The 26,462-nt window shown below is 34.5% G+C and overlaps 1 protein-coding gene across 1 annotated transcript in view; it reads right to left on the bottom strand.

The window, feature by feature from the left end:
• Positions 1-26,462, bottom strand: part of ddr1 (discoidin domain receptor tyrosine kinase 1) — a 66,424-nt gene that overhangs the window by 7,761 nt on the left and 32,201 nt on the right. Inside the window, exons 4-16 of the mRNA XM_073847679.1 lie at positions 24,311-24,539; positions 24,067-24,214; positions 23,827-23,929; positions 23,000-23,186; positions 19,477-19,726; positions 17,421-17,534; positions 15,179-15,226; positions 14,237-14,397; positions 12,017-12,218; positions 11,280-11,393; positions 2,029-2,324; positions 1,746-1,873; positions 58-255 (exon numbers count right to left, since the gene is read on the bottom strand). Of these exons, the coding sequence (XP_073703780.1) occupies positions 58-255; positions 1,746-1,873; positions 2,029-2,324; positions 11,280-11,393; positions 12,017-12,218; positions 14,237-14,397; positions 15,179-15,226; positions 17,421-17,534; positions 19,477-19,726; positions 23,000-23,186; positions 23,827-23,929; positions 24,067-24,214; positions 24,311-24,539 (2,178 nt within the window). The remainder of the gene's footprint in view (positions 1-57; positions 256-1,745; positions 1,874-2,028; positions 2,325-11,279; positions 11,394-12,016; positions 12,219-14,236; positions 14,398-15,178; positions 15,227-17,420; positions 17,535-19,476; positions 19,727-22,999; positions 23,187-23,826; positions 23,930-24,066; positions 24,215-24,310; positions 24,540-26,462) is intronic.

Below are 26,462 nucleotides of genomic sequence, written 5' to 3'. Positions count from 1 at the left end.
TTTTAGACAATATCATTACTTGATATTGTCGCTGTACTGTTTTGTGTGTTTGTGCACCTGATGGTTGGTGTATTATGTGAAGGTCCGGTCTTGTCCAGCAACACTCGATGGGAGAGGTACTGATTGAGGTCTCCGCTCTCCATGTACTCTGTGACCATGCACAATGGGTCGCTGCTTACACACACACCCAGCAGACGGATTATGTTCGGATCCTTCAGGCGAGATAAGATCTTCACCTCCTTCAGAAAATCATTCCTGTTGAAAGAAAAGCATTGAAAGAATGAGAGTAACAAGAGAAAGGGAAAAACAGACCATTGAGATAGGAATCGTATGAAGGATTTGAGTTTACTACAGTTTTATAAAATACACAACAACAGTTATTATTTTCAGATTTGGTTAGAATAGTTCTTTAGCTTTAAAACCTGGCACAAAACATATGCACAATAAGATAATACACACATATGTCTGTTTACACCCAGAGTACATTTTTAATTGCTCAAATGGCAGTTCATTTAGGTAGTCAAGCCTCCCCTTTTTTACCATAATTTAGACATATTCATTAGTTATCACAAATATATATATTTTTTAATTATTAATAAATAAATAAAATATATATATTACATGTACATTATATATTTTTATAAGATGATATATATTAATCAGGGTTCCTGCAGATATAAACAAGTGAAATTTAAGACTTAAGACCTTTTTTAATACCACCTTATATAAAATTTAAGACCTAAACCTGTAATGGAAATAGATATTATATTACATGCATATAAGTAATATTTAATGTGTTAAATGTAAAAAGTAAACAAAATTTCATGGCTGTCATAAATTTAATTTATTACTACGATATACAGTGAACTTTTCATATCAGCAGATACTATTCCACACAAAATATCCCCATAAAAGTACAATTTTGATTTTTAAATTTTAGACTTCTTAAAGGGATAGTTCGAGCATTTAAGACATGAAGTTGTATGCAATCCTTATCAGCACTATAGTGTATACACACTGACCCACACCGCGTTCACCTCCCTGGTCAGAGTTCTGGCCGCTGGAAGTTTTTCAAGAAAGTAGTCACGGTTAGTTTCCGGGGCCTCAAAACTGTGCGTTTTTACGTGAAAAAAATATATGCGTTTCAAAGCTTGATTAATTTACATCACAAAAAACACTCCTGACAAAAATCATACCTCAGTTTTAATCGGCACTATATTCTTTCCGTTTCCATCAATCCGCGCTGCTGTTTGTTCGCACGTTCCGATCAGTGTTTTTTTTTTATATAAATATAAATTAAATATATCTCCATTGTAAAATGCAGATTGGACCCATTTTATATATAATATATATACACATTTTTTTCCCAGATATTTAAAACATTTGTTTTTGTTTTTTTATCACTGACAATGGTTCTAAGGTAAAATTGCATTACAAATATCAGATTTTTTAAAATAGAAATTCTAATAAAAAAGAATTTAAAATTAATAAATGGTTATTTATTTGTTTATTTATTTATTCATTCATTATTTAATTCATTTCCATTTATTTTTGTTTTATAATGAATAAACTGTAATAAAATGTATGTTCATTATAAAAGACTTTTTGGACCCATTTTTATATTTTAAAAGGTTTTTTTTTTTTTTAGATATTTAACATTTACATTTTTCATGTAAATATATGTCATCTATATTTAAATTTTATTTAAAAAAAATATATATACAATTCAATACTAATTCAGTTACCTGGCATTTTTAGAGGCATCTGGCCTCAAAATCTTCACAGCCACCAGCAGAGGGCGCCCTTTCCTGACATTAAACGGGAACTCGAGGTTTGCAAGGTCTTGGGGGTTTTCAATCTCACACAGATGAACCTAATAAGAAAACAGAAAATAAATAGCCTGTTATAAAGAAAATATTATTTAAAAAAGTCTGCTTTTGGTCACACAATAAGGTTTTTGAAAGAAGTATTCAATAAGGCTAAAAGAAGCATTTGATTTGTAATCTGTAATACTTAATGTAATTATACCTCTCCAAATTGTCCTTCTCCAAGTTTTTCTTTGAATACAAGTCGTTCCCTTGGCAACTCAGGCAGTGGTGGACAATCAGTGGGCGTGGCTGAGAGTGCGGGAACTGCATATGTATTGTTACCACTGACGCCTTGCAGACTGATGATGTCAGCTTCTGCATAATGAGGAACACTTCCCCCGCCTCCCGATGCTTCTCCATAATGAGCCCCTGATAGGCCAGGGGGCGGGGCTCCAGGATAAGGAGGTGGTCCCTCCTGAATGGGTAGGCCTTTATCAACCATATCAATAGCACATGCTAAGACAAAAAAAGGTACAGAAGAAAAATTACAATCCAATAGGGAGCTATTCAGCCTTATTACATAATACTAATGAGTAATTATGAACTGCACACATGCACTTAAACACTCACATACACTGGAGAGGACACATTATGTACATGCATACTGTGAAAACACCTCCATGGGCTCATACAGTACCTCATCCCTGATAGAACGATATGCTACCATTTTGGGGATTTTTGGCCCTGTAGACTTAAACTATGGAAGCCCGTTTCCACCTCTAAATAAAAAAATAACTAAAAGGTAACTGCGACTTTTTATATCACAACTCTCTTATTTTCTCGCAATTGCAAGTTTATATCTCATAATTCTGACTTTTTTTCTCAGAATTGTGAGATATAAACTCGCAATTGGGAGTCAGAACTGCAAGACATAAACTTGCAATTTGTAAAATAAAGTCAGAAATGCAAGATATACACTTTTTTTCAGAATCGCAAGTTTATATCTTCGCAATTGTGACTTTTTTTCTCAGAACTGAGTTTATATCTTTACAATTTGACTTTTTCTCAGAATTGCAACTTTTTATCTTCACAATTGACTTTTTTCTTAGAACTGCGAGTTTATATTTTTACAATTGTGTTTTTCTTAGAACTGCGAGTTTATATTTTTACAATTGTGTTTTTCTCAGAACTGCGAGTTTATATTTTTACAATTGTGTTTTTCTCAGAACTGCGAGTTTATATTTTTACAATTGTGTTTTTCTTAGAACTGCGAGTTTATATCTTCACAATTGTGATTTTTTTCTTAGAACTGCAAGTTTATATTTTTACAATTGTGTTTTTCTTAGAACTGCGAGTTTATATCTTCACAATTGTGATTTTTTTTCTTAAAACTGCGAGTTTATATTTTTACAATTGTGTTTTTCTTAAAACTGCGAGTTTATATTTTTACAATTGTGTTTTTCTTAGAACTGCGAGTTTATATTTTTACAATTGTGTTTTTCTCAGAACTGCGAGTTTATATCTTCACAATTGTGTTTTTCTTAGAACTGCGAGTTTATATTTTTACAATTGTGTTTTTCTCAGAACTGCGAGTTTATATTTTTACAATTGTGTTTTTCTTAGAACTGCGAGTTTATATCTTCACAATTGTGATTTTTTTCTTAGAACTGCAAGTTTATATTTTTACAATTGTGTTTTTCTTAGAACTGCGAGTTTATATCTTCACAATTGTGATTTTTTTCTTAAAACTGCGAGTTTATATTTTTACAATTGTGTTTTTCTTAAAACTGCGAGTTTATATTTTTACAATTGTGTTTTTCTCAGAACTGCGAGTTTATATTTTTACAATTGTGTTTTTCTTAGAACTGCGAGTTTATATTTTTACAATTGTGTTTTTCTCAGAACTGCGAGTTTATATTTTTACAATTGTGTTTTTCTTAGAACTGCGAGTTTATATCTTCACAATTGTGATTTTTTTCTTAGAACTGCAAGTTTATATTTTTACAATTGTGTTTTTCTTAGAACTGCGAGTTTATATCTTCACAATTGTGATTTTTTTCTTAAAACTGCGAGTTTATATTTTTACAATTGTGTTTTTCTTAAAACTGCGAGTTTATATTTTTACAATTGTGTTTTTCTCAGAACTGCGAGTTTATATTTTTACAATTGTGTTTTTCTCAGAACTGCGAGTTTATATCTTCACAATTGTGTTTTTCTCAGAACTGTGAGTTTATATTTTTACAATTGTGTTTTTCTTAAAACTGCGAGTTTATATCTTCACAATTGTGTTTTTCTTAGAACTGCGAGTTTATATTTTTACAATTGTGTTTTTCGTAGAACTGCGAGTTTATATTTTTATAATTGTGTTTTTCTCAGAACTGCGAGTTTATATCTTCACAATTGTGTTTTTCTTAGAACTGCAAGTTTATATTTTTATAATTGTGTTTTTCTCAGAACTGCGAGTTTATATTTTTACAATTGTGTTTTTCTCAGAACTGCAAGTTTATATTTTTACAATTGTGTTTTTCTTAGAACTGCGAGTTTATATTTTTACAATTGTGTTTTTCTCAGAACTGCGAGTTTATATTTTTACAATTGTGTTTTTCTCAGAACTGCGAGTTTATATTTTTACAATTGTGTTTTTCTTAGAACTGCGAGTTTATATTTTTACAATTGTGTTTTTCTCAGAACTGCGAGTTTATATTTTTACAATTGTGTTTTTCTCAGAACTGCGAGTTTATATTTTTACAATTGTGTTTTTCTTAGAACTGCGAGTTTATATCTTCACAATTGTGTTTTTCTTAAAACTGCGAGTTTATATTTTTACAATTGTGATTTTTTTCTTAAAACTGCGAGTTTATATTTTTACAATTGTGTTTTTCTCAGAACTGCGAGTTTATATTTTTACAATTGTGATTTTTTTCTTAGAACTGCAAGTTTATATTTTTACAATTGTGTTTTTCTTAGAACTGCGAGTTTATATCTTCACAATTGTGATTTTTTTCTTAAAACTGCGAGTTTATATTTTTACAATTGTGTTTTTCTTAAAACTGCGAGTTTATATTTTTACAATTGTGTTTTTCTCAGAACTGCGAGTTTATATCTTCACAATTGTGTTTTTCTTAGAACTGCGAGTTTATATTTTTACAATTGTGTTTTTCTCAGAACTGCGAGTTTATATTTTTACAATTGTGTTTTTCTTAGAACTGCGAGTTTATATTTCACAATTGTGATTTTTTTCTTAAAACTGCGAGTTTATATTTTTACAATTGTGTTTTTCTCAGAACTGCGAGTTTATATCTTCACAATTGTGTTTTTCTTAGAACTGCGAGTTTATATTTTTACAATTGTGTTTTTCTCAGAACTGCGAGTTTATATCTTCACAATTGTGTTTTTCTTAGAACTGCGAGTTTATATTTTTACAATTGTGTTTTTCTTAGAACTGCGAGTTTATATCTTCACAATTGTGATTTTTTTCTTAGAACTGCAAGTTTATATTTTTACAATTGTGTTTTTCTTAGAACTGCGAGTTTATATCTTCACAATTGTGATTTTTTTTCTTAAAACTGCGAGTTTATATTTTTACAATTGTGTTTTTCTTAAAACTGCGAGTTTATATTTTTACAATTGTGTTTTTCTCAGAACTGCGAGTTTATATCTTCACAATTGTGTTTTTCTTAGAACTGCAAGTTTATATTTTTATAATTGTGTTTTTCTTAGAACTGCAAGTTTATATCTTCACAATTGTGTTTTTCTTAGAACTGCGAGTTTATATTTTTATAATTGTGTTTTTCTCAGAACTGCGAGTTTATATTTTTACAATTGTGTTTTTCTCAGAACTGCGAGTTTATATCTTCACAATTGTGTTTTTCTTAGAACTGCAAGTTTATATTTTTACAATTGTGTTTTTCTTAGAACTGCGAGTTTATATTTTTACAATTGTGTTTTTCTCAGAACTGCGAGTTTATATTTTTACAATTGTGTTTTTCTCAGAACTGCGAGTTTATATTTTTACAATTGTGTTTTTCTCAGAACTGCGAGTTTATATTTTTACAATTGTGTTTTTCTTAGAACTGCGAGTTTATATTTTTACAATTGTGTTTTTCTCAGAACTGCGAGTTTATATTTTTACAATTGTGTTTTTCTTAGAACTGCGAGTTTATATTTTTACAATTGTGTTTTTCTCAGAACTGCGAGTTTATATTTTTACAATTGTGTTTTTCTTAGAACTGCGAGTTTATATCTTCACAATTGTGTTTTTCTTAGAACTGCGAGTTTATATTTTTACAATTGTGTTTTTCTCAGAACTGCGAGTTTATATTTTTACAATTGTGTTTTTCTCAGAACTGCGAGTTTATATCTTCACAATTGTGTTTTTCTTAGAACTGCGAGTTTATATTTTTACAATTGTGTTTTTCTTAGAACTGCGAGTTTATATCTTCACAATTGTGTTTTTCTTAGAACTGCAAGTTTATATTTTCACAATTGTGTTTTTCTCAGAACTGCGAGTTTATATCTTCACAATTGTGTTTTTCTCAGAACTGCGAGTTTATATTTTTACAATTGTGTTTTTCTCAGAACTGCGAGTTTATATTTTTACAATTGTGTTTTTCTCAGAACTGTGAGTTTATATTTTTACAATTGTGTTTTTCTCAGAACTGCGAGTTTATATCTTCACAATTGTGATTTTTTTCTTAGAACTGCAAGTTTATATTTTTACAATTGCGTTTTTCTTAGAACTGCGAGTTTATATTTTTACAATTGTGTTTTTCTCAGAACTGCGAGTTTATATTTTTACAATTGTGTTTTTCTCAGAACTGCGAGTTTATATCTTCACAATTGTGTTTTTCTTAGAACTGCGAGTTTATATCTTCACAATTGTGATTTTTTTCTTAGAACTGCAAGTTTATATTTTTACAATTGTGTTTTTCTTAGAACTGCGAGTTTATATTTTTACAATTGTGTTTTTCTTAGAACTGCGAGTTTATATCTTCACAATTGTGATTTTTTTCTTAAAACTGCGAGTTTATATTTTTACAATTGTGTTTTTCTTAAAACTGCGAGTTTACATTTTTACAATTGTGTTTTTCTTAGAACTGCAAGTTTATATTTTTACAATTGTGTTTTTCTTAGAACTGCGAGTTTATATTTTTACAATTGTGTTTTTCTCAGAACTGCGAGTTTATATTTTTACAATTGTGTTTTTCTTAGAACTGCGAGTTTATATTTTTACAATTGTGTTTTTCTCAGAACTGCGAGTTTATATTTTTACAATTGTTTTTTTCTCAGAACTGCGAGTTTATATTTTTACAATTGTGTTTTTCTCAGAACTGCGAGTTTATATTTTTACAATTGTGTTTTTCTTAGAACTGCGAGTTTATATTTTTACAATTGTGTTTTTCTCAGAACTGCGAGTTTATATCTTCACAATTGTGTTTTTCTTAGAACTGCAAGTTTATATTTTTACAATTGTGTTTTTCTTAGAACTGCGAGTTTATATTTTTACAATTGTGTTTTTCTCAGAACTGCGAGTTTATATCTTCACAATTGTGTTTTTCTTAGAACTGCAAGTTTATATTTTTACAATTGTGTTTTTCTTAGAACTGCGAGTTTATATCTTCACAATTGTGATTTTCTCAGAACTGCGAGTTTATATCTTCACAATTGTGTTTTTCTTAGAACTGCAAGTTTATATTTTTACAATTGTGTTTTTCTCAGAACTGCGAGTTTATATTTTTACAATTGTGTTTTTCTCAGAACTGCGAGTTTATATCTTCACAATTGTGTTTTTCTTAGAACTGCAAGTTTATATTTTCACAATTGTGTTTTTCTTAGAACTGCGAGTTTATATTTTTACAATTGTGTTTTTCGTAGAACTGCGAGTTTATATTTTTACAATTGTGTTTTTCTCAGAACTGCGAGTTTATATTTTTACAATTGTGTTTTTCGTAGAACTGCGAGTTTATATTTTTACAATTGTGTTTTTCTTAGAACTGCGAGTTTATATTTTTACAATTGTGTTTTTCTCAGAACTGCGAGTTTATATTTTTACAATTGTGTTTTTCTTAGAACTGCGAGTTTATATTTTTACAATTGTGTTTTTCTCAGAACTGCGAGTTTATATTTTTACAATTGTTTTTTTCTCAGAACTGCGAGTTTATATTTTTACAATTGTGTTTTTCTCAGAACTGCGAGTTTATATTTTTACAATTGTGTTTTTCTTAGAACTGCGAGTTTATATTTTTACAATTGTGTTTTTCTCAGAACTGCGAGTTTATATCTTCACAATTGTGTTTTTCTTAGAACTGCAAGTTTATATTTTTACAATTGTGTTTTTCTTAGAACTGCAAGTTTATATTTTTACAATTGTGTTTTTCTTAGAACTGCGAGTTTATATTTTTACAATTGTGTTTTTCGTAGAACTGCGAGTTTATATTTTTACAATTGTGTTTTTCTCAGAACTGCGAGTTTATATTTTTACAATTGTGTTTTTCGTAGAACTGCGAGTTTATATTTTTACAATTGTGTTTTTCTCAGAACTGCGAGTTTATATTTTTACAATTGTGTTTTTCTCAGAACTGCGAGTTTATATTTTTACAATTGTGTTTTTCTTAGAACTGCGAGTTTATATTTTTACAATTGTGTTTTTCTCAGAACTGCGAGTTTATATCTTCACAATTGTGTTTTTCTTAGAACTGCAAGTTTATATTTTTACAATTGTGTTTTTCTTAGAACTGCGAGTTTATATTTTTACAATTGTGTTTTTCTCAGAACTGCGAGTTTATATCTTCACAATTGTGTTTTTCTTAGAACTGCAAGTTTATATTTTCACAATTGTATTTTTCTTAGAACTGCGAGTTTATATTTTTACAATTGTGTTTTTCGTAGAACTGCGAGTTTATATTTTTACAATTGTGTTTTTCTCAGAACTGCGAGTTTATATTTTTACAATTGTGTTTTTCGTAGAACTGCGAGTTTATATTTTTACAATTGTGTTTTTCTTAGAACTGCGAGTTTATATTTTTACAATTGTGTTTTTCTCAGAACTGCGAGTTTATATTTTTACAATTGTGTTTTTCTTAGAACTGCGAGTTTATATTTTTACAATTGTGTTTTTCTCAGAACTGCGAGTTTATATCTTCACAATTGTGTTTTTCTTAGAACTGCAAGTTTATATTTTTACAATTGTGTTTTTCTCAGAACTGCGAGTTTATATCTTCACAATTGTGTTTTTCTTAGAACTGCGAGTTTATATTTTTACAATTGAGTTTTTCTCAGTACTGCGAGTTTATATCTTCACAATTGTGTTTTTCTTAGAACTGCGAGTTTATATTTTTACAATTGTGTTTTTCTTAGAACTGCGAGTTTATATTTTTACAATTGTGTTTTTCTCAGAACTGCGAGTTTATATTTTTACAATTGTGTTTTTCTTAGAACTGCGAGTTTATATTTTTACAATTGTGTTTTTCTTAGAACTGCGAGTTTATATTTTTACAATTGTGTTTTTCTCAGAACTGCGAGTTTATATTTTTACAATTGTGCTTTTCTCAGAACTGCGAGTTTATATTTTTACAATTGTGTTTTTCTCAGAACTGCGAGTTTAGATCTTCACAATTGTGTTTTTCTTAGAACTGCAAGTTTATATTTTTACAATTGTGTTTTTCTTAGAACTGCAAGTTTATATTTTTACAATTGTGTTTTTCTCAGAACTGCGAGTTTATATCTTCACAATTGTGTTTTTCTTAGAACTGCAAGTTTATATTTTTACAATTGTGTTTTTCTTAGAACTGCGAGTTTATATCTTCACAATTGTGATTTTTTTCTTAAAACTGCGAGTTTATATTTTTACAATTGTGTTTTTCTCAGAACTGCGAGTTTATATTTTTACAATTGTGTTTTTCTCAGAACTGCGAGTTTATATCTTCACAATTGTGCATTTTTTCTTAGAACTGCGAGTTTATATTTTTACAATTGTGTTTTTCTCAGAACTGCGAGTTTATATTTTTACAATTGTGTTTTTCTCAGAACTGCGAGTTTATATCTTCACAATTGTGCATTTTTTCTTAGAACTGCGAGTTTATATTTTTACAATTGTGTTTTTCTCAGAACTGCGAGTTTATATCTTCACAATTGTGCATTTTTTCTTAGAACTGCGAGTTTATATTTTTACAATTGTGTTTTCCTCAGAACTGCGAGTTTATATCTTCACAATTCTGAATTTTTTCTCAGAATTGCAAGAATCGTGAGATAAGAAGTCGCAACTAACTTTTTTTTTTAATTTAGTGGTGGAAATGGGCTTCTGTAGAAAACAAAATTTTTCTTTCTTTCTCACCAATTTGTCCACAGTGGACATTCTGTACACTACTGTTTTTTTTTTTTTTTTTTTTTTAGGAAATAACTACTTTTTGTTTAGCAAGGACAAATATTTGATCAAAAGTGACAGTAAAAACTTTCTGTCAAATAAATGCTGTTCTTTAGAATATCCTGTTTATTCAAAGAATCTGGTTACCACATGTATATTAAAGGAATAGTTCACCCCAAAATTTTAATTTGCTGTTAATTTACTCACCCTCAGGCCATCCAAGATGCAGTTGACTTTTTTCAGTAAATTTTCTTAACTCTTCTTCTAAGAAAAATAAAAGTCACCTACATCTTGAATGGCCTGAGGGGGAAACCGCAAATTATAATTTCTGGGTGAACTATCCGTTAAGCAGCACATCTGTTTCAGTTTTGTTAATAAGAAATGCCGCTTCAGAACCAAATCAGCATATTAGACTGATTATGGATTGCCATGACAGGAATAAATTACGTTTTAAATGTAAATGTTTCATAATGTTGCACAATTATTTCTGTTTTACTGCATTTTTGATCAAATAGATGCAGCCTCAAAAACATAAGAGAAATTAAATTAGGGATTGTGTTTAATACAATACAATTATAGTTTTATTAGAAATAAGAAACAAAAATAGTTTTCTTCAACAATCACCTTAAGCATGAACTCCACTGACTTTGTCTCCTTGGTAATCAAGTATGTTAAATCTTAACAAATATAATATTATTATTTGCAAAAATGTTTGTTGCAGTGATAATAAAGGGCATAGTGGATTCACAGAACAATTCATGTTTATTTCATTCTGTTAGATCATCTAGCTATTTTTGTGGTGGATTTTCATATTGCAATATTGAAAGTTTAGGTCTGAGACAAGGGTAAACCACTGAAGCTTCCAAGACAATTTTAAATGTGTCCTTCATATAACAAAAGATACATTTTAAATCTTTTAGTTTTAATAAAAATCCACCCCAGTCCCAGAAACACATTTGTATGAATGTTTAATATCCTCTGTGCTTTTCTGGGGCCATTATATCACTCTAACCGTTACCTTTAGGAGTTCAGGGGACTTAAACTGCTCCCTGGGGAGGACACCACCCCTTGCCCCTTTCTTAGGGCAAAATGAACCCCCTCTCTCTTACCCTGGGACAGGTTTTGGGGCTTTTCTTGCTGGCTGTGGCAGTTTGTCAGCCTGTTGGGGCCATGTGTCAGGTCAGACAGGAGGAGATGATATGCTGGGTTGTTTAACAGCAGTGCTAGGAGGACACCACACACACAAATCCCACGGACACACGAGTCCACGAAGGGTACGACAGTGTGAGCGGTCACCACACAACAAAAAAAACGACACGAAACGGCACAACCACAACCAAACCACAGCACAGCACAACACAACACAACACGAAACAACACAAGAACAAAACACAAACAACACGGCCGTTAAGGGGGTGACAGAGCAAACCAGTTACATGTGAGATGCACAAACACAGCAGGCAGTGTTATCATTGATAATGACGCAGGCTGTTAATCATCTTTTCATTGATCAGTCTGTTCTGAGGCATTCGTTTGTTAATTAAAATATGAAAACAATCACACAATGATTCAAAATTAGTATTCATCATGAAAAGCAAGTATGGCAGAAAGAACAGTAACATTTGAGTACAAGAGGAGTGTGAGTGAAATAAAATCTCCCTCCCGCCTCTCTCTGTGAGATAGGACAGTGGCTCTTTGTGTTTGGGTTGTGGATTGTCCTAAAGTACTTTTTCTGCTGTCGTTTTGGCAGTGCTGCTCATTCTCCGTGGTGACCTGGGCTCCTGCGCGCTTACTGAGTGAGGTATATGAATGCTGAGTGTGCGTGTGTGTGTTTTGTGTGTGTCACCTGTGCTGTCACGTTGGTCTCGGGGCCGCAGTACAGTGCTGGGCTCCTGGTATTCTCCCTCGCGGTCCCGGTCGTCAGGGAAGGTGTGTATGCGCTGGTATCGGCTGGAGTATGTGTGGGTGTTTGTGTTATTGATCACCACGTTGTCTGATGGCACCGAAAGATGAACCCGCAGCTCGTCACTAGAGAGGCTGCCTTGTGCCTGGATATAGACACAAAATGAAAGAGCCATGAAATCAAATTTAGAGGTTTCGTCTATGTCTGTTAGGCAACTGTATGCTAGTGTACTCCTAAATGCTATAACAGATAAATGCAAATCAAGTACAGGAACTTGCTACTGTCAATGCATACAGTGATAAGCTGCTGTGAGTATTTTAGACATACTGCTGCTGCACAAATAGCATATATAAAAACCCGTAGCAGATCTATACAGGTGGAGCTGGGGAGGTGGAGGGTTTCAGAAAAACTTGGCCAGGTTTTCACAACATAACCTGCCCAATTGCTACTCAAAACTGGCCAAAAAGGGGTTTTGAAAAGGGGTCTCCTGGTAAAAATTGCGTTCCGGGGGCTAAATAATCACATTATTAAGGTCGCTTTAACCCGCAGTAACAGTGTTAAAACAGTAATTCTTTAGTGCCAAGGACTTGGCAATACTGATAACCAGACATTTAAATGTAAAGCAGCAAGCTTCTTGATTGCGTATGCAACATGAACCAATCAGTTTGTGCCAAGTAGTTTAACACGTTGAATATTATCAGCTTGCGATAAGGACTCATCAGCCTGTGCCATCTAGAGTTTCATGACAGATCTGGGTATTTACTTGATTTGTTGAAAAATTAATTAGTGTTTTTGAATAAATCACCTGAGTGAATGATTCCGTGACTTGCTCATTTATTTAATTGCTACATGAACTAGTGCTTTTGAATGAATCAGCAGAACAAATCATTATTTAATAAATTGAATTAATAAATTATAAAAACAAATAAATTATGTGATTAAAGTCTAAATGTTTTGAGAATAAAGTCTAAATATTTTGAGAACAATGTCAAATTTATGAGAATAAAGTCGAAATGTTTTAAGAATAGTTGAAAGAAAAATGTTTTGAGAATAGTCAAAATGTTTCAAGAATGAAGTCAAAATGTATCGAGAATAAAGTCGAAATTACAAGAATAAAGTCAAAATGCTTTAAGAATAAAGTCTAAAGGTTTTGAGTATAAAGTCGAAATATTTCAAGAATGAAGTCGAAATGTTTTGAGAATAAAGTTGAAATCACGAGAACGAAGTAGAAATGTCAAGAATAAAATCGAAATGTTTCAAGAATAGTCTAAATGTTTCAGAAATGAAGTCAAAAAGGTTTCGAAATTACAAGAATAAAGTCGAAATTAAAAGAATAAAGTCGAAATTAAATGAATAAAGTCAAAATGTTTAGAGAATAAAGTCTAAATTCTGAGAATGAAGTCGAAATGTTTTGAGAATAAGGTCGAAGTAATGAGAATAAAGTCTAAATGTTTTAAGAATAAAGTCAACAACGTGTACTGCAATGATGTGGTTTTTTTTTCGGCCTTTAATGAGGCGGGACAGATTGAGTATTCATGTGAATCAATCGTCTTTTCGATTACAATGAGACACCCGTTTCATTAAATTATAGAAGGCCTACTGTTTACTATGGTGTCCTTATGGTGTCTTTCATTGCTCACATGCATTTAATTAAAAACAACAATAAAACATTCTAAGGTTGAAGCGGACTCCAACCCGTTAACATAAGTTATATTGTTGTCTTTTCTGGGGTATAAAAGTGACTATTCACAAGCTAAGTAATATTTAACATCTTCCATTCATTATTTGTAGTGTGCCAGCCACCCAGTAATTGCAAGAATTTTGATTTGAATAATAATTGATTTTGAAAGCTGAGACTTTGGGATATCTCCCAGCACTCCCAATCCGGGCCATTTGCATGCGCAAAAGTCTAGAATATACTCTTTATACATTATTCTCGTAATTTTGACTTTATTCTCAAAACATTTCGACTTTATTCTCATAATTTTGACTTTATTGTCAAAATACTGAAACTTTACTCTTGTAAAATTTCGACTTTATTTTTGTAATTTTGACTTTATTCTCAAAATGTTATCTCATAATCTTAGATTTTTAATATTTTTTATATTTATAACGTCGTACTAAAATGCAGTCATAGTATAGGAACATAGTAATGAAAAACACCTTGCCAAGCAGCTTCTTCCAGTATTGCCTCCAAAGTATGACCGCTATGACAGCCAACAGGAGCAGGATAATTCCAACCAGACAGCCAATCAGGATGGCCGTGTTGCTGCTGTCATCTTTGGCCACAGGTAAGCCCGCTCGCAGAGTGACAGCAGGGAACTCTGTTAAAACAAACACAACAAGTTTATGATTACATGCGTGTTAGTGTAATGCTAGTCTGAAATTACAAATAATTACGTACAGAACAAATATGGCATTTAAAGACTTAAAGAGAGTTTAGAGAGTAAAACCAAAGCTTATCTGTCCATTACAGCCACTTCTAATCTCAATGCTGGGTGGGGAAGTAATAAGTAAATGCCTTGTCATTGACACACTTTCTGTGATTTGACTTTGTGGCTTTCTTAAACACTGACTGTGTATGTGTGTGTGTGTGTGTGTGTGTGTGTGTGTTCTTATGTCGGTAAATTTAGGAGGCAGCTGTTGTTTTGGGGGACTGTAATAAGCTTTGACAGGGGTAAATGAGCTGTGAGAGTGGGCACAGTCCTAAAGCTGAGGGAACTGAAGTTAATTCAAAGAGGAGCAAGAGCAAGGACAGCTGCAATTTCAAAAAGATCCTTTATGAGTTTGGCTATATGAAACACTAACACAAAACAATAGTGCATTGTTAAAATCAAAAAAGAAAAAACGTCAGAATCATGCAAAAAACATTCTCTCCAGGCTTCAAGATAGACACGCATGCTACACATACACACAACAACAAACCACATTCTTGAGGGATTTTATGAGAGGGCAGGGTTTTCAATTGTAAAGAATTTTAGAGGGGAGCATCATAAAAGGCGTCTGTACTGGTAAACATGCCATAAAAATCGAAGACGTAAGAACAAGTATGGGAGACAGTACTCTTTTCTTTCCCTTGTCCTACTCTCTTTCTCGTTCTCTCACCTGTTGGTATGCTGCTGGGCAGCAGTGAAGTAATGGTCATGAGGAGGTCTGGAAAAATGAGGGTGTACAAGTCAGAAGAGGGAGAATTATAGAGATAGCAGGGTGGGTGACATGGGAGTGATGAAAGATGAGGGAGCACAGACTGTGAAAATGGAGTGAAGCTAGGCCTTTGCAAAGATGCGCTTTTTGAATAATTTCCCCAATAAACCTCATGAACAGGGTTGGAAATCAAGAAATGGTTCCAACAAGTGAATTTTAATTTGATTTATTTTTACATACAGTTGAAGTCAAACGTTTACATACACCATGCAGAATCTGCAAAATGATAATATTTTTTTACCAAAATTATCATAAAAAATGCATGTTATTGTTTGTTTATGAACAGTTAAACTGCCCGCTGTTCTTCAGAAAAATCCTTCAGGTTCCACATATTTGGTTTTTCAGCATTTTTGTGTATTTGAATCATTTAACACTGAGGACAACAGAGGGACTCATTTGCAACTATTGCAGAAGGTTCAAACGTTCACCGATGCTTCAAAAGGAAAAAAAAACTAATCTATTAAGCCGGGGGGGTGAAAACTTTTTTAATTTGAAGATCAGGATTTTTAAGATCAGAAATTTAACTTATGTCTTCTGGGAAACATGTAAGTATCTTTCTGTAGCTTCTGAAGGGCAGTATTAAATGAAAAATATATGATATTTAGGCAAAATAAAAAAAAATCTGTTCAAAAGTTTTCATCCCCCGTCTCTTAATGCATCATGTTTCCTTCTGGACTATCAGTGAGCATTCGAACCTTCTGTAACAGCCCCTCAGTTGTCTGTTTGAAAAGATGGATCTCAAAAATCATACAGTCATTGTTGAAAAGGGTTGAAATACACAAAAATGCTAAAAAAACAAACAAATAATCTGTGGGACCTGAAGGATTTTTCTGAAGAACAGCGGGCAGTTTAACTAAGGGACAAAAAAACACAGCTGTGGATCATCCAGGTAACAACTTAGTATTAATAATCAAGTGTACGTAAACTTTTGAACCGTGTAAATTTTTATAAATTTAACTATTATTTTCTCTTGCTGACTTTATGTAAATGTCTTTTATATGAAATATCTTTTTCAAGTCAGTACTTAAAAAAAAATTACATGCATTTTGTATGATCCCTCATATTTTGGTAAAATACTTAACATTTTGCAGATACTGGAAGGTGTATGTAAACTTTTGACTTCAACTGTATGTAGTATTCTTGGTCCAGAGTATTTTGTAATAAAGAGTATTGTTGTAATAAAGGGTGCATTTACATATAGGCATTTATTATTATTATTATTTATATTATATATATATATATATATATATATATATATATATATATATATATATATATATATATGTGCAGTGGTGTTCTGAAAAGTTTTTTTTTTCAAATGTAAATTCATGTTCCAGTCACATTTTCTTGGTTACATAAACAAAATATATATATTATATTTTTACATTAATAATGTAATCAATATTCTGTTTTTAAAGCAAGTATGAATCTTATCAAGTTAGTTTTTTAAGCATTTTACATTTATTCCAAAATAATAACTCAAGACAGTAACAATTTAAACAATTTATTTTCTTTGTGAACTTATGTTCAGCTATTCTTTTTAATAGTTAACTTTGTACTATTTTGGAATTTTTTGGATCATCCATCATCAAACCTTTGTAAATATTGGTCACAGATGTGAAGATTACTCACTAAAAACTCCACAGCTGAAAATAACCAGTCGTATCCAATCATATCGCGATGGAGGCATTGCCTCCTTTCATATGACTTTCCCCTATTCATTCTCAATTACCCCCCCGCCCCATCAAACTCACAGCACGCTTTGTCTGTTAAAACTCAATGGGCTCAGGGATGATGTTTATTATAAACAAGTGATTTATACACTTTTTAATGTTATGCTTTGTAATAATGGCATGATTTTGTTTTTGTACTATTAACTTTTTTCTCATCCAATAGCGACGCTACCTCCCTTGCCTCCTCGGAGGAAACGCTCATATATATATATATATATATATATATGTGTGTGTGTGTAGTGGAATTGTACTTTTGCTACCAATTATTTGGCTATATCATAAAATACTAAATCATTAAAATCTTTGCGATTGCATTCAAATTCTACCAATCCGCACTAATGCAAACATGACAGGTCAGAGCATTGCATACACACACGTAATGTGGAGCGGTTGACATGCGCCCGACTCACCGGTAGGGCTGCTGGTTCCATTTGTGGGGATGGGAGTGTGAGGAGAAGTGGCATTTAGAGGACGAGTGCTGGAGGAAGGCAGAGGAGGAAGGATGGATCCATCATCAAATGGCACTAGAGACAAGACAGAGAAATGATAAAGAAAGAAAGCATTAGATAAGTAGGCTTTATCTCAGCTAAAACATCAATATTGATTACTTCTGCTCTCTATCTTATCTACAAGACAATCAAGTGTGTGGCCTTAAAGTGAAAGTGGCACAAAGTCTATATCACTGTCAAATTATTGTTGTCAGCTGTAAGTATCCATGCGTCACATTACAATTTGCACATACTTTGGTTGCTATTGACCAACCAATCAGAACCCAAAGTCAGACACTCTGAGTTACTTAGTTTGGTAACTTGAGCTATATTTCATTAAAAACAGAGAAGAGTTGTTAAATAAAGTTGTTATTATTGTTTTCTTTGCACACAAATAGTATTCTTGTAGCTTTGTAAAATTACAGTTGAACCACTGATGTCACATGGACTATTTTAACAATGTCCATCCTACGTTTCTGGACCTAGGAACATTTCAGTTTGCTGTCAATGCAGGGTCAGAAAGCTCTTGGATTTCATCAAAAATATCTTTGTGTTCCGAAGATGAATAAAGGTCTTACAGGTTTGGAACGACATGAGGCTGAGTAATTATTGATAAACTTTTCATTTTTGGTGAACTATTCCTTTAAAGCAGTTTTTGTTAGTCTTAACTGGATTTAGGACACTTTTAGCTCATAAGGCTGGAAGACCACCTTGCCAACTAGCTAAACCAGGACACACAAGCTTGAAAAGACTGGAAGACCAACTAAATCAGTTTAGACCACAACATTAGGCTGATTTGAGATGTTTTTTTTTTTTTTTTTTTTTTTAAACCTCTCTGATAGCTAAAGGGTTAGCTCACCAAAAAATTTAAATTAGCCCATTATTCACTTACCCTCCAGGCATCCTAGATGTAAATGACTTCCTTCTTTCAGACGAATCCAATCGGAGTTATATAAAAAAAAAAATTCTGGCTCTCCCAAACTTTATCATGGCGGTGGGTGTTTCATCAGTCCAAAACAACAAAAACAGTGTCTCACACGGCTCCGGGGGTTGAATAAAGGTCTCCAGCAGTGAATCGATGCATTTTTGAAAGAAAAATATCCATATTTAAAACATAAATATCACTTTAATCTAGCTTGCGCTCACTGTTGTACACGGCAGCTGCGTTGCGTATGCGCCTGCGAGTCCCATGAAAACCAACGTTTGTTTACAGGAGCAAAGGAAGCAAAGTTTCCTTGCTTTAGCAAAGGAAAAACTGTCTCCTTTTGGCTTATATCAAAATCCTCTGTGATATTTTTCTTTACAAATCCCCGTTTTGTGCTTCTAATTCATGACCGTTGTTTTGTTTTGGTCTGTCCACTGCACGTCTGCGTTCGTCACTTCTGAGCATTGCATGCCCCAGGAACAGCTTCCGTGTACAGTTTTCTAGCTAGATTAAAGTGATTATTCTGTTTTAAATATGATATTTTTCTTACAAAAATGCATCGATTCACTACAAAAGACCCTTATTAAGCCCCTAAAGCCATGTGAAACACTTTTTTTATTATGGATGAATGCACTTTATTGGACTTGTTTCAGACTGATAAAGAGAAACACCCACCCACTGCCATGATAAAGTTTGGGAGAGCCAGAACAATTTTTAATATAACTCAGATTGAATTTGAAAAGAAGTCATATACACCTAGGATGCCTGGAGGGTGAGTAAATAATGGGCTAATTTTCATCTTTGCATGAGGTAACCCTTTAATCGCAGCTCACCTTGGTCTATTTCTTTTTATATAATGGCTGCCAAGCTGTATAACAGAACAATTTCCTACTAAGCTGAGCACTTCTCACTTAATAAAAGAGCTTGAATCAAACAGCCAAGTAATAAGTCTGATACATACTAAATTGCTACTATTTACACCAAAGTGGTTGAGGAATTGTAATGGAAATGAGCCAGTGCACTTTGCTGAAGGTCAGGTGTGTGTGTTCATACTCGAGAAGAAGCTTATCTCGCTGATGAGGAGCCAGCGGTCACTGAAAGCAAAACGGCAGCGGAGAATCTGCGCCGGTCGTCCTCCAAGTGGCAGTGAGATGGTGCGGGATGAGGGGTCATGCAGGTCAGACAGCGGCACTTGAAGACTGAGCGCAGGCTCTGCCCATGGGCTCAACAGACTGGCTTTAAACTCACACACCACTTCGTTGAACACCCGCACGTTCTGAGTGTGTCTGTGATTACTGTGCACCTGAAACACAGGCGTTTAAAAACATTTAAAAATATGGAATCAGGCACATCAAGAATGCCGGGGACAAAAATAAGAAACAGTGGAACATCATAGAGTCAATAACGGAAGTTATTACTCTACATATGGAGAAAAAGAAAAGAAACAGAGCAAATGAGAGGTGGAGGGCAAGAACATATATAATGTGACAGGTTAGACATTAATGGTGCTGTTAGGTCAACGTTTAACTGCGCACATGTGTGCAAACGCTCACTGATACATAAAACAAAACAAACTGCTACAACAGCGGTGGAGGTTAATGCGTAGCTAAAGCCATCATGGTGACACCTCATAAGTCTCTCACACTCTTACACACACATATATACACATAGACACCTTGGTGGGCTGCACTGTAAAAAATATGGTTTTGTAAACAAAATAAAAGACACTATTTCAGTCTTTTTACTTAAAAATCTTACATTTAATTAAATGCGTTACTTGCTACTATTATTTCTGAAATTTACTAGCAATTTCTGAGTGAGAAATGGTTTAAGATAAATCCTACACTGATTTATTCTCAGTGTGCGGCAAACTTTTCACTGGATGTCCTAGAGCAATGGGGGGTTGATTTGTAGAAGAAAAGTGCCGGTGAGACTGGCGGTATTCCTAAACTGCAGGAAAACCACCGGAAATACTCCAAACAAAGGTCTGGGAGAGGGAGGCGTCATGAATCATGTCGCAAAGGCACGTGAATAAGTGCTTGTTGTTATGGGAAATGTTTTAACTGGGCCTCTGGTCCCATTTCTTAGTATCTTTTGGGAATCAGCTATGAGACGTACAGGAAGCAAGTATTAGAGGAAGTGTTCTAAACAGTTGGAAGCCACAAGAAAAAACAGGGCAACATGGGAGGATGATGGCTTTTGTGAATTGTGTTATGTTAGAGAGAAATGAATGAGGAGAATGCCCTCTCGAGACCAGAACAAGTTAGAAGTGGTACAAACAAATCTGTATTCCTGGTCAGAAAGACCCTTAAAAAATGATAACGCGCAAATAACAAACAACAGAAATAATTATGGCGCCACAAATTGGATAACAAAACACTCGGATGCCTTTCAGAATCACACGCGACCACAAATGCAAAGCCACAGGCAAAAAGACGAATGAAAACAAATCAAATGTTCATTAAAGGGTTGAAGGATAATGACAGACTGCTGAGGGCGATTTACTGGGCAGATTTACTGAGGCAGAGCTTCATTACTGCCCTGCTAACTGACGGAGATGAATTCTGGGATAGCTTTTGCCATCTGGCACAGTGGGAAGTTCACGTTGAAGATGAACAGCAGATCATTTACTCACCCTCATGTCGTTCCAAAACTGTATGACGTTTTTTTTTTTTTTTTTCATCTGCAGAACACAAAAGAAGATATTTCGAAAAATATCTTTTCTATGTCAAAGGAATTCAATGTTATTTTGGACCCCAATGGCTTTCATTGTATGGACAGACACAGCTATTTTGTGTTCCGCAGAAGAAATAAAGAGATGAAGATGAGTAAATGATGACAGAATGTTTTGAATGTTCTGGGTGAAGTATCTCTTAAAGTGGTCATCAGATGCAGAATTTATTTTATTTTGTTTAAACATAAATGTGTGTTGGCAGCGTTTACACAACCACCCTATAATGATAAAAATCCACCCAGTGTTTTTTTTAAATCCCTATAGATAATAACCTTTCTCAGATCAAGCCATTCTCAGATTCTTGGCTGTGTGATGTTACACAGGCCCTGTTGACAGATTGTTGACTGATACGGCCATTTTAGCGTAGACCTGCCCTGAGTGAGATGTAAACTGTCCGCCATTGTTTTTAAACACCATAGCAGGAGTATAGAAGAATGTCTCCTAAGCGATTGAAAATAAAATCTGAGCCTCTGAAGACACAGTGGATTACTTTTGTTTCTGAAGGGAATGCGCCCTGTTTTAAAAGCATAATTTAAAACATGAAATTAATACTGAGAAGTAGTAGTGCTGTCAACGTAATCGTGATTAATCCCACCTAACTTTAAAGTTTTAAATATACTTTTATATTGCAATAACTTCACATTCAAAACAACATAAAGAAAGTATATTTTTAAGATTTGTTTAATACCATCTTTTTTATGACTGAAGGCAAGTATCACCTGTGTTAACTGCATTAAATATTTTTAAGGTGTTGAACTTAAAAAATTATTTGCCTGCGTTAATGCACTAATTTTGACACCACTAATCTAAAGCAATGACATTAAAGGTCCACTGAAGTGCCTTGAAACACGCAGCGTTATTCTATGTGGTGACGTACTTTTAACTGAAACAAAAACATATTGCCCAGCCCTGCCCACTCATTTTGAATAGCCAATAGCGTTCCATTAATATCTGCTCGGGCAAGTGCCGTTGAGCTCGGTAAAGCCGCATTTGTAAGCTTATGACAGCCACAGGCTAATAAATTACCACACAGATTCAATATGAAACTTGCTAAAACGAAATAGTGATCATAATCATACTGCGGCTGTGTAATTTAATACATGCCGTCCGTACATATGAGCGCATATGATCTGCTGTGTAGGGGGCGGGACATTACGGACTCTAGAGAGCATTTGATTGGACAGAACATTTGATGAGAAACTGAAGTGCACGGTGATGTCATCCAAATCCTTGATTCATATTGGTGGAAGTGACGAGACTGTAAGTTTTGAATGCTCATATCTTTTAAACGTGAATTTTGTCTTTGTTTTGCAGCACACTAGCTTATAGATAACCTTAAGGCTAATATATGCATACTAAAAGCCAAAAAACTTTAATTTTGATTTCAGGGGGACTTTAAGACATTTAAAGTGCAACCTAAAGGAATATATCACCTGAAAATGAAAATAATCTCATGATTTATTCACCCTTAAGAGATCCTAGGTGTATATGAATTTCTTCTTTCAGACAAAGAGTTATATTAAAAAATGTCCTGACTCTTCCAAGCTTTATAATAGCAGTGAATTTATGAACCGTAATCTGTATCTTCCGTTAACTGTTGTGCACACGTTCAGGACAGAGTGAGATTTATTAACCACCTGGAGCCATGTGGATCACTTCTTATGATGGATGGATGCACCTTTTTGGGATTCAAAATCTCAACACCAATTCACTGCCATTATAAAGCTGGAAAGAGAGTAGAAGAAAGTCATATACACATAGGATGGCTTGAGGGTGAGTACATTTTCTGGTAAACTTTCCCTTTAAGTGTCCAAATGTTGGGTTGCTTGCACACATTCTAACCTGCATGGTGTGAAAGACCCGTGTTTTCTCGAAGTGAAACTCGATGTCAACGGTGGGCTGGCCCAAGGTTTCTCGATTCCACCCCATGTAATCATATCCCGGCCACACTCTCAACTCTTTACTCTCCATGAAATCATTCCCACCTAAAACACCATCACACAACTGGCCCAATCCTCCGAACATCACCCTACGGAGAAGAGAGAGATATTACAGAAGTGAGATCATTATGGCATGTGCGCACACATACACACAGATGCATGTACTCACATACATGTTGGAATTTCCCATGCATATCCACATCTGGCTAGTGTCAAACGTTACCATAGCTATTGCAAACATTTCTCCTCCATTAAAACACATCTGGGAATGTTTCTACACTATATTCGTCAACCCCACCTGACAGATACACATACATACATGAGAAAGGGCTCTGGACTTTAACATACATCACAGAAAATTAAGCCTGACAGGAGCAGGTGAGATTTGAGAAGTTTACCTCAGCAAGCTCTCAACTGCTTGATTCTGACACACAGCATGAACCTAAGATTGCGATCTGAAAAATGGTTCTTTTTGCTTGTATTTTTCCAATATTTAAATCAAATACTTTCTTCAACAGTTCTAAAATACTTTGCACGTCTGATTCCAAACTGACTATGCTTTCTACATCATTTTAGTTACTAACTTGATAGCACACATGTAAAATTTTCATCCAGATATAGATCACTCACACAGAGTATGAAATTCCATTCTCAAAAAATGAAAATAAACAAAGTTGTGTGTGTGTGTGTGTGTGTGTGTGTGTGTGTGTGTGTGTGTTTATACATTACCCTGCCTCTTTACTGCCATCATAGATGGAGTCATTAAGGTAGACAGGAGTGCCTGACAGGTCCATCACATGACCCACAGGAGCGGTGTATGCCTTCAGTCCGTCTGACAGAGAGAAAGCACATCACTCATTCCATAAAGATAAACATCATTCCATTGCAAAATGTGCCTGATGTGAATCTAATGGAGTTGAGTATTTGTGTGATCAGAATGATGAATTGCTTGTTATGTTTTGGACTCACCCTTCCAAACACAACCGTAGAGTTCAACTCTTAGGCACACGCTCATCACACGGTCTGCCAGCGGGTAGAAGCGCACCATACGGGCTATGATGGGCGGACCCAGGTCCTTCAGGACCACATCATATGTGTTCTCGTTCCCTGACACCACCTGAGCCAAGAACAACAAAGCAGAAATGTAAAATACCTAAGATTCAAATACTGCTAATAAAAGTTCATTACTAAGGTTCATATGAGAGTTACAAACCTCCTGTCCCCAGCGGTCTTTCCACGTCATCCAGTGGCGTCCATCACGAGAGTATCGCAGACGGTAACTGCGTGCAAACTCCCGCCCGAGCCCATCTGCGTGGCGACCCTGTGTGCCCACCAGAGACAGAAAATGAAGCTTGCGCAGATCCACCTGCAGGTACTCTGAGCCACTAGGGAATACCGGACCAGCTGGGCACCATGCCCCATCCCCCTCTCCAGTACTTAACCTAGGACAGAACACAAACACAAGCATTAAGTCTAGATATACAGTGGGTACGGAAAGTATTCAGACCCCCTTAAATTTTTCACTCTTTGTTATATTGCAGCCATTTGCTGAAATCAAGAAGTTCTTTTTTTTCCTCATTAATGTACACACAGCACCCCATATTGACAGAAAAACACAGAATTGTTGACATTTTTGCATAGTAATTAAAAAAGAAAAACTGAAATATCACATGGTCCTTAGTATTCAGACCCTTTGCTGTGACACTTGTATATTTAACTCAGGTGCTGTCCATTTCTTCTGATCATCCTTGAGATGGTTCTACACCTTCATTTGTGTTTGATTGTACTGATTGGACTTGATTAGGAAAGCTACACACCTGTCTATATAAGACCTTACAGCTCACAGTGCATGTCAGAGCAAATGAGAATCATGAGGTCAAAGGAACTGCCTGAAGAGCTCAGAGACAGAATTGTGGCAAGGCACAGATCTGGCCAAGGTTACAAAAAGAATTTCTACTGCACTTAAGGTTCCTTAAAGCACAGTGGCCTAAATAATCCTTAAATGGAAGACGTTTGGGACGACCAGAACCCTTCCTAGAGCTGGCCATCCGGCCAAACTGAGCTATCGGGGGAGAAGAGCCTTGGTGAGAGAGGTAAAGAAGAACCCAAAGATCACTGCGGCTGAGCTCCAGAGATGCAGTCGGGAGATGGGAGAAAGTTGTAGAAAGTCAACCATCACTGCAGCCCTCCACCAGTCGGGGCTTTATGGCAGAGTGGCCCGACAAAAGCCTCTCCTCAGTGCAAGACACATGAAAGCCCGCATGGAGTTTGCTAAAAAACACCTGAAGGACTCCAAGATGGTGAGAAATAAGATTCTCTGGTCTGATGAGACCAAGATAGAACTTTTTGGCCTTAATTCTAAATGGTATGTGTGGAGAAAACCAGGCACTGCTCATCACCTGTCCAATACAGTCCCAACAGTGAAGCATGGTGGTGGCAGCATCATGCTGTGGGGGTGTTTTTCAGCTGCAGGGAGAGGACGACTGATTGCAATCGAGGGAAAGATGAATGCGGCCAAGTACAGGGATATCCTGGACGAAAACCTTCTCCAGAGTGCACAGGACCTCAGACTGGACCGAAGGTTTACCTTCCAACAAGACAATGACCCAAGCACACAGCTAAAAGAACGAAGGAGTGGCTTCACAACAATTCAGTGACTGTTCTTGAATGGCCCAGCCAGAGCCCTGACTTAAACCCAATTGAGCATCTCTGGAGAGACCTAAAAATGGCTGTCCACCAACGTTTACCATCCAACCTGACAGAACTGGAGAGGATCTGAATGGCAGAGGATCCCCAAATCCAGGTGTGAAAAACTTGTTGCATCTTTCCCAAAAAGACTCACGGCTGTATTAGATCAAAAGGGTACTTCTATTAAATACTGAGCAAAGGGTCTGAATACTTAGGACCATGTGATTTCTTTTTTAATAAAACTGCAAAAATGTCAACAATTCTGTGTTTTTCTGTCAATATGGGGTGCTGTGTGTACATTAATGAGGAAAAAAAATGAACTTAAATGATTTCAGCAAATGGCTGCAATATAACAAAGAGTGAAAGAGTGAAAAATTATATTTAAAAAACAGAATAAAACATTTAGGGATATCACAATTAAAAAAAAAATTTAAAATGTACAAATACTTTCCATGGTCTACTACTGGTTAATTTCTTGGCATTCTGACATATTATTTATTTTATTATAAAAACAAAACACAACAACACAAAACAAAGAAAAATACAACACAAAACAAACCAAACCAAAAAACCTAAACATAAATCACACAACTTACACCACAACAACAAAAACTAAACAAAACACAAAATCACAACAACACAAAACAAAGAAAAATACAACACAAAACAAACCAAAA

This window comes from Garra rufa, chromosome 9 (genome assembly GCF_049309525.1).
Source record: "Garra rufa chromosome 9, GarRuf1.0, whole genome shotgun sequence".
Taxonomy (NCBI): domain Eukaryota; kingdom Metazoa; phylum Chordata; class Actinopteri; order Cypriniformes; family Cyprinidae; genus Garra; species Garra rufa.
Note: the sequence above shows the minus strand (reverse complement) of the source record. Positions and strands in the feature narration are given on the sequence as shown.